General features: G+C 45.9%; 1 protein-coding gene across 4 annotated transcripts in view; it reads left to right on the forward strand.

The window, feature by feature from the left end:
- The window catches only part of AK8 (adenylate kinase 8), a 133,116-nt gene extending 121,568 nt beyond the window's left edge, over positions 1 to 11,548 (forward strand). For 2 of the 4 annotated variants that reach the window (XM_084821049.1, XM_084821047.1), the window contains 2 exons: positions 5,813 to 5,893; positions 7,812 to 8,843. In XM_084821049.1, the coding sequence (XP_084677175.1) occupies positions 5,813 to 5,839 (27 nt within the window). In that variant the 3' untranslated portion in view covers positions 5,840 to 5,893; positions 7,812 to 8,843. Of the gene's footprint in view, positions 1 to 5,812; positions 5,894 to 7,811; positions 8,844 to 11,317 lie in introns of those variants that run through there. The other 2 variants (XM_084821048.1, XM_084821046.1) reach the window with 2 other exon arrangements.
- Positions 11,549 to 17,144: the final 5,596 nt, after the last annotated feature.

Consider the following 17,144-nt stretch of genomic DNA (forward strand, 5'->3'; position numbering starts at 1 on the left):
ACTTCAGTGAGTATCCAGGGTCTTGGGGACTGGCGGCTACTCCCAGTACACACCCAGCCTGTCTGGCAAAGGCTGGAGAGAACCAGTTTGGCCATTTGAAGGTAGCCAGTGAAGGAGGCAGGAGGGAGGAGAGGAATCCTGGGCTCTGGCAAAAACGGAGTCTGCTTTAGAGATGCCTGTTGTCTGTCTGGAGACCTGCCTGCTCCCACATGCTATTTGTAAATTAACAGAGATTACAAATGCAGAAAACCTCTCCAGTCCCCTCTCCTGGCACGGGAGCTGCCCCAGAACCTTCCAGCCACTTGGGGTGGGAGGAGGAGTTTTCAAAACATCTATCGAAATATAAGTCATCATACTTTTACAATAGAATAAGTGGTCACTGCCTGTGCCCGCTTCAGATTTCAGAGGGCCCTTGGGCAAGAGACCCTCAGTGGGCCCCCTCCTTTCTCACTATCATTGTCACCAGGAATGATTGCTTCTCCTCCTCTTTCTCAACATGGCTCCTGCTTGCTTGGCAGGCAGAGAGCCAGGGAGCAAGCAGGCCCTGGCATCTCCTGCTCTTTCTTCTCACCACCACCATTGTCTGGCCCATTTAGATTATAATTTAGATTTAGGTTCATTTAGATTTAGGGACATATATATCACTCCTTCCAACAGCAACCTCAGGTAGTGAGTGCCGACAGGAAGTGTGCGTGCAGGAGTTTTTGCGTGTGTGTGTGTGTGTATGAAATTTAGATTATGATTTGGATTTCGGGACACTTAGATTTCACTCCTGCTACTAGCAATCTCAGGTGGTGAGGGCCAACGGGATTGTAGCCGAAAGAGCGCTGCTGAGGAACAAGGGCTTGTGCATGCTTGGAGTAACCCCAAGGAAGAACAAACGTATTCCTCAAACACATTCACCCATGGCCCATTGCCACAGGCGGCCCTCAGGAGCAAAAAGGTTGCTCCCCCTAGCTTAGGAGGAAGGCAGAATCTCACCGCTGTCTTGCCCATCTTCCTCTCGATGGATATATTGCCGTGGGGCTGTGACAAAAGCAGGCAAAGAACATTTGGCTATGTAGTAGTTAACAGCGGTAATCACAGGAAGTTTATTTCTCTCTCTCTTGCCTCTGGAGAAGGTTTAGGAACAGCTGGGGAAGAGTGGCATGATCAATTATGCTCCCTTTAAACCAGAAGCAGGCCGTGGGAGCCTCGCCTTAAAAAAAGGAAAGGAAAGAAAGGACTGCAGAGCCGGCAGAATTGGAAGGGGGCAGCTGGTCCCTGCATACCAGGGAGAAGATATATAGACTATTTTAGCAAAGGAGAGCAAGATAAATGGCCTTCTATTTTTGAAAGTTGCAGTCTCACTGCAAAACAAAAGTTTAAACAGCGCGTTCAAAGTAGCTTTTAACAATCCGGGACTGAAGATCTCGGTCCAAGTTGTGTCACAAGGATGTTCCTGACTTGTTACTTCACATCCAGCAAACCACCATCATCCACGTCAGGGCCGAAACCAGTGCCAGTCCCAACTTGAGGTTTTTGGGGGCCGTTAGCCTCGGCTGTCCCAGAAAATGCTACATGGAGAGTTGGGAGACCCTACTGAATGGGGTGAGCTGTGGAGTGGGGTGAGTGGGTGGAGAGAGCTCTTGCCGAAGGCAGATTCTGGATCCAACCCGCTTGGTTTAAAATTTTGCTTCTAAGGTGCCTGGAGTTTATTTTATAAGGAAAGTCAGGATACAGATAAAAAAGAACAAATAACCATAGCAGTTGTGTCTCCCTCAGTTGTGCTCCAACCTTGACTTTGCTCCTCACATGCAAATGATCAGCCCGGGAACCTGATAAACGGGAACCGGATAAATTGGGTGATCTGTGGAGTTTCGACAGCATACAAGCAGTGGTGTAGCAGGGCCAGGGCTCGCAGGGACGTAGCGACGGCACTTTTTTAATCGCAGGGATACTGCCACCATCTGCCACCCCCCTCAGACTTCCCTGTTCCTTCTGAGCTTAGCTGCAAGTCTCGCAGTAGCTGTGGGGAGGGCAGGGGATGGATTCTCACAGCAACAATTTTTTTCCCCCTGTTCCAATGCAAAGGGTGGCTTGAGGTGGCTTGGTCTTGAATGGGCAATTAAGAAGACCCATTTGCCCCTGCTCCTCGTGGGGATGAAAACTGCTAGAACTGGTTTGTTGATCTGTATCAACCTCCGCTGCCTGGCTTTTTGGACTCTCCTTGGGGGCATGTCCAATGGCACTGTCATGAAGATCAAAATTTACCGCAGCGCCACTGCATACAAGGGGACTGGCGATCCCCTCCGCAGCGCGGTTGTATCTTCTTCCACTGCTAGGCGATGCCGGAAGGGACTAGCAGCTTGCCAGCAGTTTATCACTGTCTTTTCCATGCCTGCATCATTTTACACAGTAAATGCACCTAAGGAACACCAGCTTTGCTTTCTGCAACATTCCCACCTCCCTCCTTCTGCCTGTCTTCAATGCTGACACCAGACTGAATAATAAGACATGTCTCTTCTAAAAAAAAGAAAGAAAAAAAAAGAAGAGTATTTCCAACAAGGATCTTTCAAGGTTCATTTTGCTGGCAGCTTTTTAAGTGCTGTGGGTGTTTTTGGCTCTTCCATCTCAGCCTCTTGCGACATTCCCCCCCCCCTTTCTTAAGTTAGTGACTATGAGTTGCGACAAGCCTTCTTGATATGCCAGGTTATAATCCTTTCACTTTTTTTTGTTTATTTTGGTATATAATAGGGGGAGCCGTATCAATTATCAGGGCTGTATAAGGAGGTGCTGCTTTTTCTTCCCCTGCTTCTGCTAGAATATTCATCTGGAGACATATCATCATCGTCACAAGTTACCTGTTCTGACAATCACGTTTCCATACGGTTGTTGGGCAACAGAAACAAAGGAGAAACAAAATGTTTGGAGTATAAGGGATAAAAGACTGTTGAAAACTGTTATATTCTCCTCCTGTCTTTGGAATCATTGAGATCTTCAGCTTTTTGTTAATGCTGGGCTGAGTTATTTTTTTATTTTATTTAAAAAACAAATCACACACACAACCTGCAATGTGAATGGAAGTCATTATCTGTAAACATTTGAAGGGCGGCTGGGATGATTTTCATAACTTTAAGTTCTACAAAGGAACCTCGTAATCTGTTATGCGCATGCCACGGGAAAACCTCTGGCTTTCATCTGATCTGATCCTCCTTGGTAAATGTAAAATGTTCCCTTTGGTGAATGTCTAAAGCTTACACTAACCGGTCTGAGAGGCACAAGTGCCAGAAAATAAAATAAAAATAATATATAAAAAGCTAAGCAGCGTAGACTTGAAGGAGAAATTGTGCTGTGAAGAAAGCCTGCCAAAGAACTTACCTCTCCCCCTCCACAGTTCCAAATACAAGTCCATTTCTATGAATTTGGAATGGATTCTTTTAAAAATAAGACAGAAAACTAAACATATAACAGAGATTGCCCTCTTCTAACTTACGCCTTGCTTCTCATCTCTCTGTGTTTATATCCCAACTTAGCCCTTTGCTCATCCAACTCCACCATCCCTCAGCCTTGCAGATACACTTTCGTCATTTCCTGAAATGACTCATTCCATTTTCCCTTGCTGCCCCTTAGGCCTGGAGCCGCCTCTGTGTGACCACTCCCTTACTTCCGTTAAGTCCCTCCTCAAAATGTAGCTTTCCTGGGAAGCCCTTGGATTCCCTCCCATGTCTCTAGATGCTATTGTAACTAAGCCGAAGTACTTGTAACTTAAAATAATCATGTATTCATCCCCTGCTTACTCATGCCTTGGGGTAGGGGATTGTAAAGCATCATGTACATGGATAGAATAATGATGATGACGATTATAATTTATTTCGTTTCTATACCGCCCAATAGCTGAAGCACTCTGGGTGGTTCACAACAATTAAAACCATAAAATATAGCACAATAAAACGTAATATAAAACTTCCAAGTTTAAAACGACAGTATGAAACAGTATGAAACAGTATGAAACCAAAGTAAAAACCAGCAGCAGTGTAAAGATTCAAAAATACAGTAACAGATTTAAAAACAACAGAAACTGGAAGATTAAAAATGCCTGTTCAAATAAGACCCACCCAGAGAACTTCAGCTATTAGGCAGTATAGAAATGAAATACACAAATAAACATACCTAACTAAAGAAGGTCTTCAGGTGGCATGTAATGGAGCACAGTGTAGGCACCCGGCAAGCCTCTCTGGGAAGCTCATTCCACAACCGGGGTGCCACAACGGAAAAGGCCCTCATCTTAGTAGCTACTCACCACACTTCATTTGATGGAGGCACCTAGTACTACTACTAAGTCTGAAAAGTCTTGGGAATGTGCCATGGAACCATACTACCCATTACACAGACCGAGGTGACGGAATGCTGGGGTTGGATTCAGGGTCTGCCTTCCGCAAGAGAAAGGTCTCAAGATCCTTCAGCCCCACACCAGAGCTCACCCCATTCAACATCCTCTCCTGAGTCTCTGTATAGCATTTTCAGGGGGCTGGTGAGGAGGGTGTGTGCCGTGGGAAGGAGCAGGCAGGGAAGCACAGTTCTGTCAGTGTGGTTGATCCCATATAATTTCTGAATCCAGCCCCTGGACTGTACCATTTCACACTGCAAGGAGGGATGGTGGCAATTTGGTATTCATTGATGATTGTAGGAAGCTCTGTCTATGCAAATCTCACTGCTGTCTTTGGAATGGGAGTGGTATACAAATATTGTACTGATTGTAAATAAATATATACAGTAAAGTAGTGAGAGATTCTTCTCCCTGACATGCTACCTTGCTACATACAGGGGGCTTTTTGCAAGGGAGTGCATCTCCTGCAGTCAAGGGACAGAAGGCTTCTCCCACAACGTCACTGGTTGAATCTCTGTTCCCTAGGCCAAACGATCTACATGAGGTGTTAGCAGGGACTGCCCCATTTCAGACTGTAAGTGGGGGATGCCAGATCTGAATGCTCTTAAAAATCCACTAAATTCTACTGTGCTTTAAAAAAATTCAGAGCAGGCACTCCAGGTCTAGTCACTATTTTTTTTTATTTTGTATGTATGCATGTATTTATTTGTCTATAGCATTTTTTATCCCGCCCTTTAGCCAAAAAGGCTCCCAAGGCAGCTTGCAAAGATAAGACAGTCCCTGTCTGCAGGCTTACAGTCTAAAAGACACGACATGAAAGGGAACTGGGAGGGAGGAGGGGAAAAAGCAAATTCAGTTACTAGATTCTTAGTGGCAAAGTTCGGCAGAAAAATGTAACTTTCTCCCATGCCCCAGAGTGACGTTGGGGGGATTGTGGGAGATTAAAACGGTGGCCGGACCCAACGACTTGGTGCTGCTGGGAGGCCGCTTGTGATGCCTGCCACTGCCAAGTGAGATTGGTAGCAGCCTACTGATGAAAGAGGGAACTTTGCCCAGGGACCCTCAAACCTGCAGCCAGCCCTGCTCAGCGGTAGAGCACATGTTTTGCAAGCAGAAGGTCCCAGGTTTAATCCCAGCATCTCCAGATAAGAGGAACCAGGTAGCAGGTGATGAAAAAAGGCCCTCTTCTGCCTGAGAACCTGGAGAGACAATATTGGGTTAGATGAACAGATCATCTGACCTAGTATAGGCAGCTTCTTACGTTATTAATCCAGCCTTCCCCAAGCTGATACCCTTTGGGTGTGTAGGACTGGGTGGGAATTGTGGGAGTTGCAGTCCAACACAATAAACTTTAGGAAGAAACCAATTGGTCTCCAAATCAACCTGCATGCTACCTGCTAAAGGCTTTAACCATTTCACCCCCCCCCTCTCCCTCCACAATAGGGTGTTTTTCTTGACTCTCACAACTGAAACCATTCTGGAGCGCCTGTCTTACCGTATGGTGGACCCAGTCACTGGGGAAAGGTGAGCAGCACTGCCTTACCACGCTGGGAGGGCACGATTTCACTGATTTGTAAGGCTGATCAGTAGCTAGAAAGACTGGGTGGAAGGGAAAGGAAACGGACGGCCTTGTGGTGCGATGTCGGGGCCCACAGGCAGGACGTGAAGGCAACGGCCTTCTCAACCAGTGCCCTCTAGCTGCGCTGGACTACAACTCACATCATCCCCAGCCAGCATGGCTATTAGCCAAGGATGGGAATATGTGGCCCTCCAGGTGTTGGACTGCAATTCCCATCATCCCTCAACACTGGATATGGTGGCTAGGGCTAATGAGAGTTGTTATTTTTACTTATTTATTTGATTTCTATCCCATCCTCCCTTGCCTGTGTGACGTATAACTCAAATAAATCATTTAACAACCCATCCAAAACAGTACAACATATACACCATTAAAATCATAACTCTAACATTGCAAATACGTAATAAAATACAGTAAAACCATCACTGGAATAGATAAAACCCTTGCCTATATACCCAAACCCTGTACAAATAAACATGCTTTTAGCTGGTGCCGACTGGCAACAGTGCTGCCATTCGGAGGTTAAAAAGCCCCAAATGTTGTAACCTTTTCTCATAGCAAAGTTGCTCCAGCTCCTTGATCATTTTTGTTCCCTCCCCATTCTTTTTTCCTTTTGTATCCCATTTATTAGAGGGCAGGAGCTATCTTATCTTGTAATATTTGTACAGCGCTTAGAAAATGTTAGGTGCTTTATATTCATAATGTATATATTATATTTCTATACTGCCCAATCACCAAAGCTGTCTGGGCAGCTCACAAAACTTGAACCATAAAACACAACCATGTAATAAATATAAGAACCTTTAGGAGTTTAAAACAGACCCCCCCCCCCCAAGAAAAACAGGAGTAAAACCCAGCAACAGTGTAAAGGTCTCAAAACTCAATAACACTTTTTTTTAGATTGAAGAACTTAAAAGGCCTGGTGAAAAAAAGTGTCTTCCACAGGCGCCAAAAAGATGGCAATGTAGGTGCCAGGTGAACCTCTCTGGGAAGCTCATTCCACAACTAGTGTAGCACAGTGGAAAAGCCCTCTCTTTAGTAACTACCTGCCTCACCCCATCTGGTAGGGGCACCTGGTGGAGGGCCTCTGAAGATGATCTCAGGGTCCAGGCATGTATATATGGGAAGAGACAACCTGATCCCAAACCACTTAGGGCTTTAAAAGTAATGCCATCTCATTGAATTGGGCCAGGAAATGGACTGGAAGCCAGTGCAGATATCAAAGCATATCAGTCAGTTCCTGTTAACCATCTTGTTGCCCTGTTTTGGACCAGCTGAAGTTTTCAGACCATTTTCAAAGGCAGCCCCACGTAGAACACATTGCAGTAATCCAAACATGAGGTTACAAGAGCATGGATAACTGTAGCTAGGCTATCTCTCTGTCCAGATAGGGTCATAGTTGGTATATCAGCCATTCAGTCATTCGTTCATTCATTCATCTCTACACTGCCCCATAGCTGAAGTTGTCTGGGCAGTTTGCAACAAGTTATAAACCATACAACAACATCATTACAAAATACAACATTATGATAAAAACAGACTAACCTTTTTAACATACAAAATGCAAAACAATTTAAACAGCTAAAAACAATTTTGGTAAACAGTTTTTTAAATAATAGACCTGATCAAGAGAGCAGACATAAACAGCCTCTGTGTTTATCAACATCAATCATACTGCAGAGTGCTGGCTCTGGGAGTGACATCCATCGTTTTGGGCACGTGCTAATGTCACTATGGATTTTTAAGCTTGTCCTTATATAGTCTTGCTATGATTGTTTTCACACTGCCTTGGCAGTTGCTGGAGCATCTTCAAGGGTGGGACGGCGCTTCCCTGAGCTTCTCACCATTTCGTCTGATTTCCAGGTACCACACCATGTACAAACCAGCTGCCACAAAGGAAACTCATGACCGCCTCCTTGTGCACCCAAGGGATATCGAGGAGACCGTGAAACTCAAGGTGGACGCTTATTTCCGGCTTTCTGGCAGCCTGGAGACCTTCTTTGAAGATGCTATTTTTATCAATACTGATCAAGACCCTCAGACAGTCTTTGAGTACATCGAGAGCTATGTCATCAATCCACTCCCAATCAAAAATGAAGGTTTCTGAGTTTACGGTAACTTGCCCCCCTGATAGCCGGAGCTCTACGCAACCTCTAAATCTAAGATTGCTTGGAACTATTTTCTTGCAACTTTCTAGGCCATGAGTTGGTTTTCCTTTAAGTCCCCCCACCCCCCAAATATATTGTAGAATATCAAGAGGGCAAGAAAACACATGCCCCCCCACCCCACAAAACCCTAGAAGCATCCTCCCCAAAACAAGTGGTAGAGATGGGGCTGCCAGTGTATACATTTTGACAGTCAGAACTGAGAATATCCAGAGACTAGAACCCCCTCCCCCGCTGCACCCCAGTGAATTTGATTTCATTTATCCCATTGTTTAATCACAAGGGAAATTAAAAGGAATTTTGTGTCCTGGTAATCCCAGGTGGTTCAGTGACAGAGGGAAGAAAGGAAAATATTTTCCACTGTTGTGTCCTCTCCCATCTTGGTGATTGTTCAGGGAAATGTGTATGACTGCCCTATGGTTTGGCTGTTGTGTCTTGGTTTGGTGTGTGTAGGCTATTAAAAGGTCTTCAAACTGCAAACGCTGCTGTTCCAGGTCCTTGGGTGTACTTCTTGTGAAGTTCGCTAAGCTGCACCGGGAAAAACTAATGGGGGTAATCAGAAGTGTTTGGAAATGGGGCAGTAAAAAAGAACATAAGGGTGCAATCCTATGCATGTTTAGACAGAAAAAAGCCCTACAACTCCCAGCATTCCCCAGCCAGCTGTGCATAGGATTGGGTCATAATGTCGTTTGTTAAAGACGTGATATTTAATAATAATCTTATTTTAAGGACATTGTGAATAATAATTTTAAAAACAACAAGGATGGAAGCCATCCAGCTGCCTCAAGAGCCGACCAGACAGACATTTTGGATTAGGCTCTGTGAATCCTAGAGCAGAGGACCTGGCAGGAGGTGCTGCAGACCCGGTGAGCCTTCTGCCTGCCACGCTGTGGCTGGGCCCTGCTGAGCCTTCCTCAGATGACCCAGTGAAGCCAGGCTGCTTCACCTTTTGCCAGAAACCACTCTGCGCCGTTGCAAATCCCCCTGCGAATATCAGTCAGGGATGTAAGCTATGCGCAACACACCCAGCTCTGGCCAAAGAAAAGAACAGCACAGAATAAGCCTTCCCCAGTCAAGCAGGCCTCCTTGTCAGTTTATACCTTCCCCCCAACTCTTACAAGAGCTTCTGGCTCAGGCTTGGTCACTAGCCTGAGCAACAGAGAGACCTGCTCTTGTTCACCAAAGGATTGCCTTTCCTGTGTCCCCAGTGGCATAGGAACCAGGGGTGAGATCATCCCTCTGCTGAAGCCCAAGTCATTGCTTAACCATCTGGCCCTTTTTTCTATTCAGCCTTCCATTCACCATCTCTTTGGCGTGGCCCCATGGCCTTGCCTTTTTAGGCCTGTGCTTTTGACTGCGCGTCCAGCGACCACTACCTGGACCTGCTCCGCCACCTGCATCTGGTTGCGATCCCTAGCAAGGAGTTCCAGAACAGACCTGGATGATGGGGCTTATCTCCCTGCCCCCCACAGCCCAACAGGTGGGCTCCTGAACAATTCACAGTCTGCCAGCTCCTGCACACCGATTGCTTCTGATGGTTACATCTGTCCAAGTACAACCCTGCGATAGCTGTCAGCCTGTAGCCAGATGGTAGGACGTTGGTATGTCCCCAAAAAGGGTCACAGCAGCTTGACCCAGGGGTATTTGTGATGAGTCTCCCCTTACTGGCGTGTTGCGTGGCTGCTTACCTGAGCAGATGCTCCCCCCGCCCCCCCGGTTGTAAAGATACACTGCTGCTCCCATGCATAAATTGGAAGGGCTGCTATTAATAATAAATAGAGAGTACATCTTGCTAATATCACCTCCATCAGAGTGTTCCTACTAAATATTGATAGGCGAAATGGTTCGGCCGTGCATTTAAATACTGTTTGCTGTGCAAGTGAGGGTACAAAGGGGACAGCAGCTCTTTAATTAGACAGGTACATCTGCTTAATTAATTTAGCCATAAAGCCATTCCTCCCCCCACAATTCTTTCATCTATATGCAGCCACAATATTAGTTCCGCTCAGCCGGTTGCACAGAAACCAGAGCTGAAGGAGCCCATCTCATTGAGATGCAGCCGGTGTGTCCGCCCGGAGTGTCTCGGGTCAGCGGTCAACCCCCCCAAGGGCTTTCGCCAGGCCTGGAGTGCAGGCTGTCTGGGTTAGCAGAACATGCTAATACTCTTGTAGGACTCTCCCTCAGAAACAACTAAAACAATTGACATTCATTTAATTACTGGGAAACGAAAGAGGCCTTTGCATCCACTTTGCATAGTAAGAGGGCCTGTTAATGCTAGAAAGGTTCAGCAGGCAAAAGAAGGAATTAGGCTTTTATAATTGGAAGACGATGCTTCAAAACCAATTTGGGACCCGGGCTCGATTTGATTAGCGTCTGATTCGGCCAAATAAACATCAGGCCAGGAGATCACTAGGATAACAAGCAGGCAGGTTAAGGGCACAAGAGGTGACAATGTCAACTTGAGGGATGTTTGCATGGCTCTTAGAACAGCCCTCCTGTACTGTTTGCCCTTGCCACATCCCCAAGAGCGGTGTTTCCCAAGTTCTGATTGCTGGCATACTTTTTCCTCCCTGATGCAGAACTGGAAGGGCATGTCATGCCAGAAGAGAATGAAAGGTCATCCAGTGAGCTTCAAGGTTCAGTGGGGATTTGAACCTAGGTCTCCTCAGTCCTAGTCTGATATTCTGTTGACTATGTGTTGGACTACAACTCCTATATTCTCCTAGCCATCTCCTAACAGAAGATGTTAGGAGATTCTCCTATTCTCCTAACAGAAGCCACTTCTTTTGTGCCCTTGAAGATATACAAAGGCACAACAGAAGTGTGTGTATGTGCATGTGTGCGTGCCAGGGAAATATACACGGACCAAGAATCTTCACCTACTCTGCAGGCTCTTTACGAGAAGCTCTTGACTTTCAGGACATTTGATTTGCAGTTGTTCCCAAACTAGAACACGTCTGTCCATACGGCAGCTGACTATCTGCCTCACCTTTTATTTGCACTCTTCCTTTGTCCCCAATCTGAGGACTGTAGGAGACAGTCAGCTTGGCCACATGCTACATTTATTACGAGGAAAGCTGAGGAGGAGGATGCTCTCCTCAAAGCCATTTATGGAAAGCTGGAATGGATAGGAAGCTCACAGGGAAGCAGGAGCTGCTGGCTGCCTTTCTCCATCACTTTCTATTTCTCTTGTTTCTCCTTTAGCGGCTTGCTGTCCCTAAGGGTTCAGAAGAGGAGCAACAGGGATAACTAGCTGCTAAAAGGACAGGGGCTGGCCGGCCTGGTGAAGCTTATGGCACAACAGCATTTAAGCCTCATTACACCATTCACCAGTTGTGCTGAAAATGCAGAGCCGTTCTTTCATCCAAGACTGGTTCCCAATCATTCAAGAGTCTTAAAAAGAGAACAGCCGGCCAACAGAGCACAGGAACCGGAGTAAGTTTTGTAGGGCAACGTCATCACCCAGAATTGAGGCTAAGTTCAGAGCAGAGTGTGCAGAAAGGCGTGTGGCAAAACTTGAGAATCCCAGACGCTCCAGCAAGCCATGTTTAATGGGGAGGGGAATAAGGCATACACATGGGGGTGGGCTCTCACTCAATAGATACTGATGGGTGGGGACTCTGCACCAAATCCTTAGACAGGACAATGTCCTTTGGTTCTTAATGTTGCAACGGAGAGTAACCAAGGTGTTGGTTTCAACTCGAGATGCTTGTTGTTGGTCCGGCTTCCTTAGAGCTCCTGCTGCTGGTCCCTCCACTTGCACTTAGAGATGGACATTGAAATTATTTGTGGGATCCTTTGCATGTTAAAAAGCAAAATGGGTTGCCATTCTGGCAGCCAAAAGGAGAGAAAAATGCAGAGAAATAAGAAAGAGCGGTCAGGGGCCCATTGGAATTCTCTTAACTCCCACTACCTGGCTTACACGTGGAGACTACAGGCGAATAACGTGATGCATATTCATGCTCAGTGTTTTGTCCATTGGGTTGGTTGCTGAACAAAAGTCAGTGTTTTGCTAGATCACCCAAGAACCAGGTGCCTGACAATCCTCTTGTCTCCCACTCTGTTAAAATGCATGTCAACACCAATACACACCTTGTGTATTTCTTTATTTAGAAAGGGGTTCATGTAACAGTGCTACTGTTGCAGTATACAAAACACATTCTCCAGATAATGTTTCACGTTTACAAAAAGAAGTCAACAGTATATACAGAATTAATATTCACAGTAACGTAAAATCCAAAAGAGGATTGGAAAATACCAGGAACCAGCATTTTGTTAACGCTGCCTCAGTTCAGTCAAATTGGTAACATGAGAGCCAGCTAGTTTAATATTCCTTCTCTACAACACTCTTAATTTTGTTTTGTTTTTTAAACAAGATGCAAAAGATACTAGATTAAGGAATGAAACCTTAATCATATCCCCTTATTGCATCGTAGTGTTTTAAAGATGAGCGCATATCTGCAGTTAGTCAACCTTTGCAATCAGTAATGGACATATGTACATGTATTTGATCTTTATGTTGAACTGGCAGGTAGATTCATGTCTTTACAAGTTACAACGTCTCCTTTTCAGTGACTTTTCTCCTTAGGATTGATGGTTCAGTATGTAAAGTCTCTTGCCATGCCATTTTATTTATTTTATAAAACAGGGTGGAAAAGGAAGTCAGCTTTTCAAAATGGAAAGGTAATTCAAAATGAGGTTTCAACCCAGCTTTAGTTTCTTCATTTGGGCTTCAGACTTTTTCGGTCATATGAGTAGATCAGTATGGGAACAAGATCTCAAGAACTGTTGTGAACAGCCTGACTCCACACCCATTGGGTTGGATCCAGATTGACCCTGGATCAACTCCATGGGCAGAGGAGGATTTCCCCGCCCCCTCCTTCCCACAGCAGCTGCTCCAGCCACCTGAAAATACTACGCACAGAGTCAGGAGACCTCGCTGAATGGGGTGAGCTATGGTGTGTGTGGGGATCCACCAAAATCAGGTGGAGGGCCTTCTGCATGCAGAGCCCTTCCTCTCGAGGAAGATCCCTTCCCCTTGCAGATTCTGGATCCAACCCCATATTTGTAGTATGGCAACAAAGTTACATTTTCCTTCTGGCCCCATCTTGTTGTGTCATCTTATGCAGCATCCCACATACCATCCATGTGGGTATAGCACCAATCCCCTCCCCCTGCAACCCCCCCCCCTCAACTTACATGTTCAAACGGGAGCTCATTACTTTGTACATAAAGGATGCTGAATCAGTTAGCCAACAATATCTATAAAACCAGTTCCCAAGGCTCTGTCACACTCTTATTGTGACCAATGGGGTTATTGGGGTCACCAGGGGCTCGGGTGAGATTCAGCCCTCATCCCCTCAATGACCCTCTTCCCCCTCTCCCCCCGAAGTATAAGTGCCACTCACTGTCATGGAGAAAAGCAAAACACTGCATTTAGATAATTCTGCGGTGAGGGAAAACCTGCCCTCCACCCCGGCACTGGAAGACCTTACTCTCACCGAGAAGGAGAAATCTCCACAGAAGGAAAAATATGTCCATGCACAGAGATGCACTATGGCTTCCCAGCATCCTTGTAACATGCAAGCCTATCTCCAAATGCACACCACCCATCAAAACTGCAGCCACTGGATAGCATCCCATGATGCCATTCCACAAACTCAAACGGTGGCAGTGGAGCTCCACCAAATCGTTCCATTGTGCAAGAGCTTGCACATTACACTTGCACAACTGGTTGCAGAGCCACTTGCACAACCGGTTGGACAGCCACTTGCATAACCAGTTGTGCAAATGTTAATTTAGGTGGATTCTCCTCTTGCACATAGTTTGGAACCTAGTTCCTACTAGTGCAAGCAACGAAAGGACCTGGTTGGGTTCTGCCCATTGGCTCCTGCCTCGTAAAAAGAGGAGCAAAGTTCTCTTCGTATCCTTTTAGAAAGGAAAAACAGCTTTTGGGAATTCTCTAGTTTCAAAACAACTGGTTTTGAAGCTACAGCGTAAAAGACTACAGTGAGCTGATGCGTCGCGAAACATAATTTGGCTGTGGATTGCACAACAGGGCACCCCATCCCTCCTCATGAGACTGAACTAGTCTATGAACTCCATGTCACCTTTCAGAAATACCTGCTCTGTATCTTGCCAGAAATTCTGCAGTTTCTTAGAGAAGCCTGGCTTTGTCTAGATATTCAAGCTGGGCTGGCACTTCATTAAAACCAGTGGAGTTACTGCTCTAACAATACCAGATTTAAAAGTCTGTGCTGGGAGCGAAGCCACATTGATTTTAATTCAAAGTTAAAGTTCTGCAGTTGGAAGGAAAATGGGAAGTCCATTTCAAGAGAATTATAGGATGACCAGTTGGAAAATCTCCTAGAGTACTGCACCCTTCACAAAAAGGCATCTGTAATGGCTATGGTGTGCCCAAAGGGCCACATTTAACTTCTTTGCAAGCGAAATCTAGCACTACAGAGTAACTTGCCACCAAATTTCAGTGACAAACTGGCAATGCTGTTATTTTTATTTATTTAATTTCTATACCACCCAATAGCTGAAGCTCTCTGGGTGGTTCACAAAACCCTCCTGATAGTCTCTTGAGGTGGGGCGCCCCATGGATTGTTGCCCTTAGCAGGGGTCCCAGAGCCCCGGACCTCCGGAGGTTGCCCACCCATTCTAGGTCCTGGACTATTATTTTTTTAAACAACTGTTATTGGTGAGCATCCCATCTGTAAGCAAAAGGAGAAAACAGAGAGGATGCTTGATGTTATTGTCAGCCTATGAAACTTTGGGCCTTTGAAGGAAGGCGGTAAGCTGCCCTCCATTTTATCCTCAATTCCTTCTAGAGTCAGCCCAGCTTGACCAAGGCAGGGAGTGATGTCTCTTGCAGTTGAAGAGATCTAGAGATGGGCAAGTTGCTCAGGAATGCATTAATACACCATGAGCCCAACAACTTCAGCTGACTTAAAAGCCATTTCACCAATGGCAAGTTATGACTGGCAATCCCTGTAGCACTGATACTACAACATTCTGAAGCCCCAATTCACATGGGCAGGTTTGAATCGGGTCTTGGATGATGGTCTTGATGCAGAGTGAGACAGCTGAAAAACAAGGAATTCAGAATTCTCTCTTTCTTGCTTTCAGGGTTCTGTTCCCCCCCCACCGGGTTGTGAACTCTGTAATCACAACTGCTAGACCAGGGGTGGTCAGCCTGTGGCACTTGGTCTAATTCCAAAAGCCCTCTGCAAGTGATTAGTTCAGAGTTCTGGCAAGAGCTCTCTCCCATTCTCTGCTGCTGGGCAGGGAGGAAGAGAGAGAGAGAAAAGATAGTGGCAGAAAGAGAGAGAAAAGGGCACCCTGACGACTTTTGGCTCCAGCTGTGTTCACCTTTTCGATGTGGCTCCGACAGCAGGAAAGGTTCCCCACCCTTGTGCAAGACGTTTATTTTTGGAAGAGGGAAAAAAAGCTGGAAGCTGAGATTCTTTTGGATTCAAAACAGAGGAACTTAAGTCCTGTCTTGGAGCAGAATGGGTGCTGTGCTTGGCCTGTGTGTGACCCCCACTCCCCCAATCTATTGTAGCAGTTTGGATTTCTTCAGCAGTGCTGATGGATGAGGGTTCAGTTCCGCCGGCTCTTCATTCTTGCTCGTCTTACCGCACAGCAAGAACACATTGTTCAATATTTAATTAGCCTTTTACACTGTTTTAATCCAATTAACCCTGTATGCATTACTCTCTAATGTGGACTATTAGGTCCTCTCAACAGGCAGTGAATGGCCTCCGACAACAAGCAAAGCTTGCAGGGAAAAGAGATGACTGGGAAAAACGACAAGTTCCTTCAGCAGGGCCACTTATTTCCACCATGGGAAACAAATGTACATATGAAATTATACCCTTAGGCTAGCTTTGCCCAGCCCATGCCCTCCAGATGTGTTGGACTACAACTCCCAGCATTCCCTGGCCACTTATTTAAAATGTGTTTTAATTGGAGATTGCCCTCATTTTGATTTTAAAAACAGAAAAGGTACTGTCCTCTTGTCCCTACCTGCAAGGGCATGTCCAGAATATAAACCCAGGACCTCTTGCACACAGCTAGACCAGCACCCCAAAACATTTTGGATCAGTGGGCACATTTGGAATTTTGAGAGAGTGCGTTGGTGCCCTCACAAAATGGCCGCCATAGGGATTGGCCTTGCCAATTCAAAAAGCGGCTGCCAGGGTGGGCGCAGACGGTCACAAAACACTCATTTCCCAGAAGGCAAACTGGTGAGAAAAGTCACTTGCCTAAGAACCGAAGTCCAAGGCAAAGGTGGAGGTCTGAGCTCCAAAACACAGAACCAACCTTTTGAACCCAAATAAAGATGGCGCTGGAGGGTGGCCCTTTGCTTTGCACTATGCCAGCCTCCCAGTTAAAAACATTTTTTAATTTAAAAAAAATCTTGAAAGAACGAATGCATTTGGCCAGTTAATTCTCAGGGCTGCATGTCTTCCTTTTACTAGGCGGAGTGAACTGCCCCAGAAGTCTGGTAGGAATAGCTAGACTTTGGCCTAGTTGAATTTTTGAGTGCATTTGCTGCCCAACCCCACAGCAACCAAGAATTTCTGTATCTACACCTGGCAACTTAAATGGAGGAAGAAGGAAAACTCCTGGCAGGATGCAAGCACAATTCTTGCTAAAAAGACTGGGAGTCTACGAGGCACTGGCATAAATCTGAAGTGATCATGTGATCGAGGTGGCTGGGCGGCTGGGCGAGAAAAAGGGATCACTGGCAGGAGCTGGGAAACTGGATTTAAAAATACCGATCCGCAATATATTAGAACAGAGGCTCTGCATAACATGCCTCATTGCTAACTTACCTGAACCGGCGTTTCAAACCTTAGCATCCCATATTTGGCCCAGAGGGATTTCAGCAGCCTGAGCTTTCATGGGGCAAGCCACAGGTCTCTTTTGCTTAACCTCTGCAGAAGCAAAATGGTCAATTTTTCTGCACTGACTACCACTGGCATGCAAGACGTTTTAAAACATGTTGAAAACCCACACA

The sequence above is a fragment of the Heloderma suspectum genome, chromosome 14, assembly GCF_057233095.1.
Source record: "Heloderma suspectum isolate Gila_16-S chromosome 14, 16-S_ref, whole genome shotgun sequence".
Classification (NCBI taxonomy): Eukaryota; Metazoa; Chordata; class Lepidosauria; order Squamata; family Helodermatidae; genus Heloderma; species Heloderma suspectum.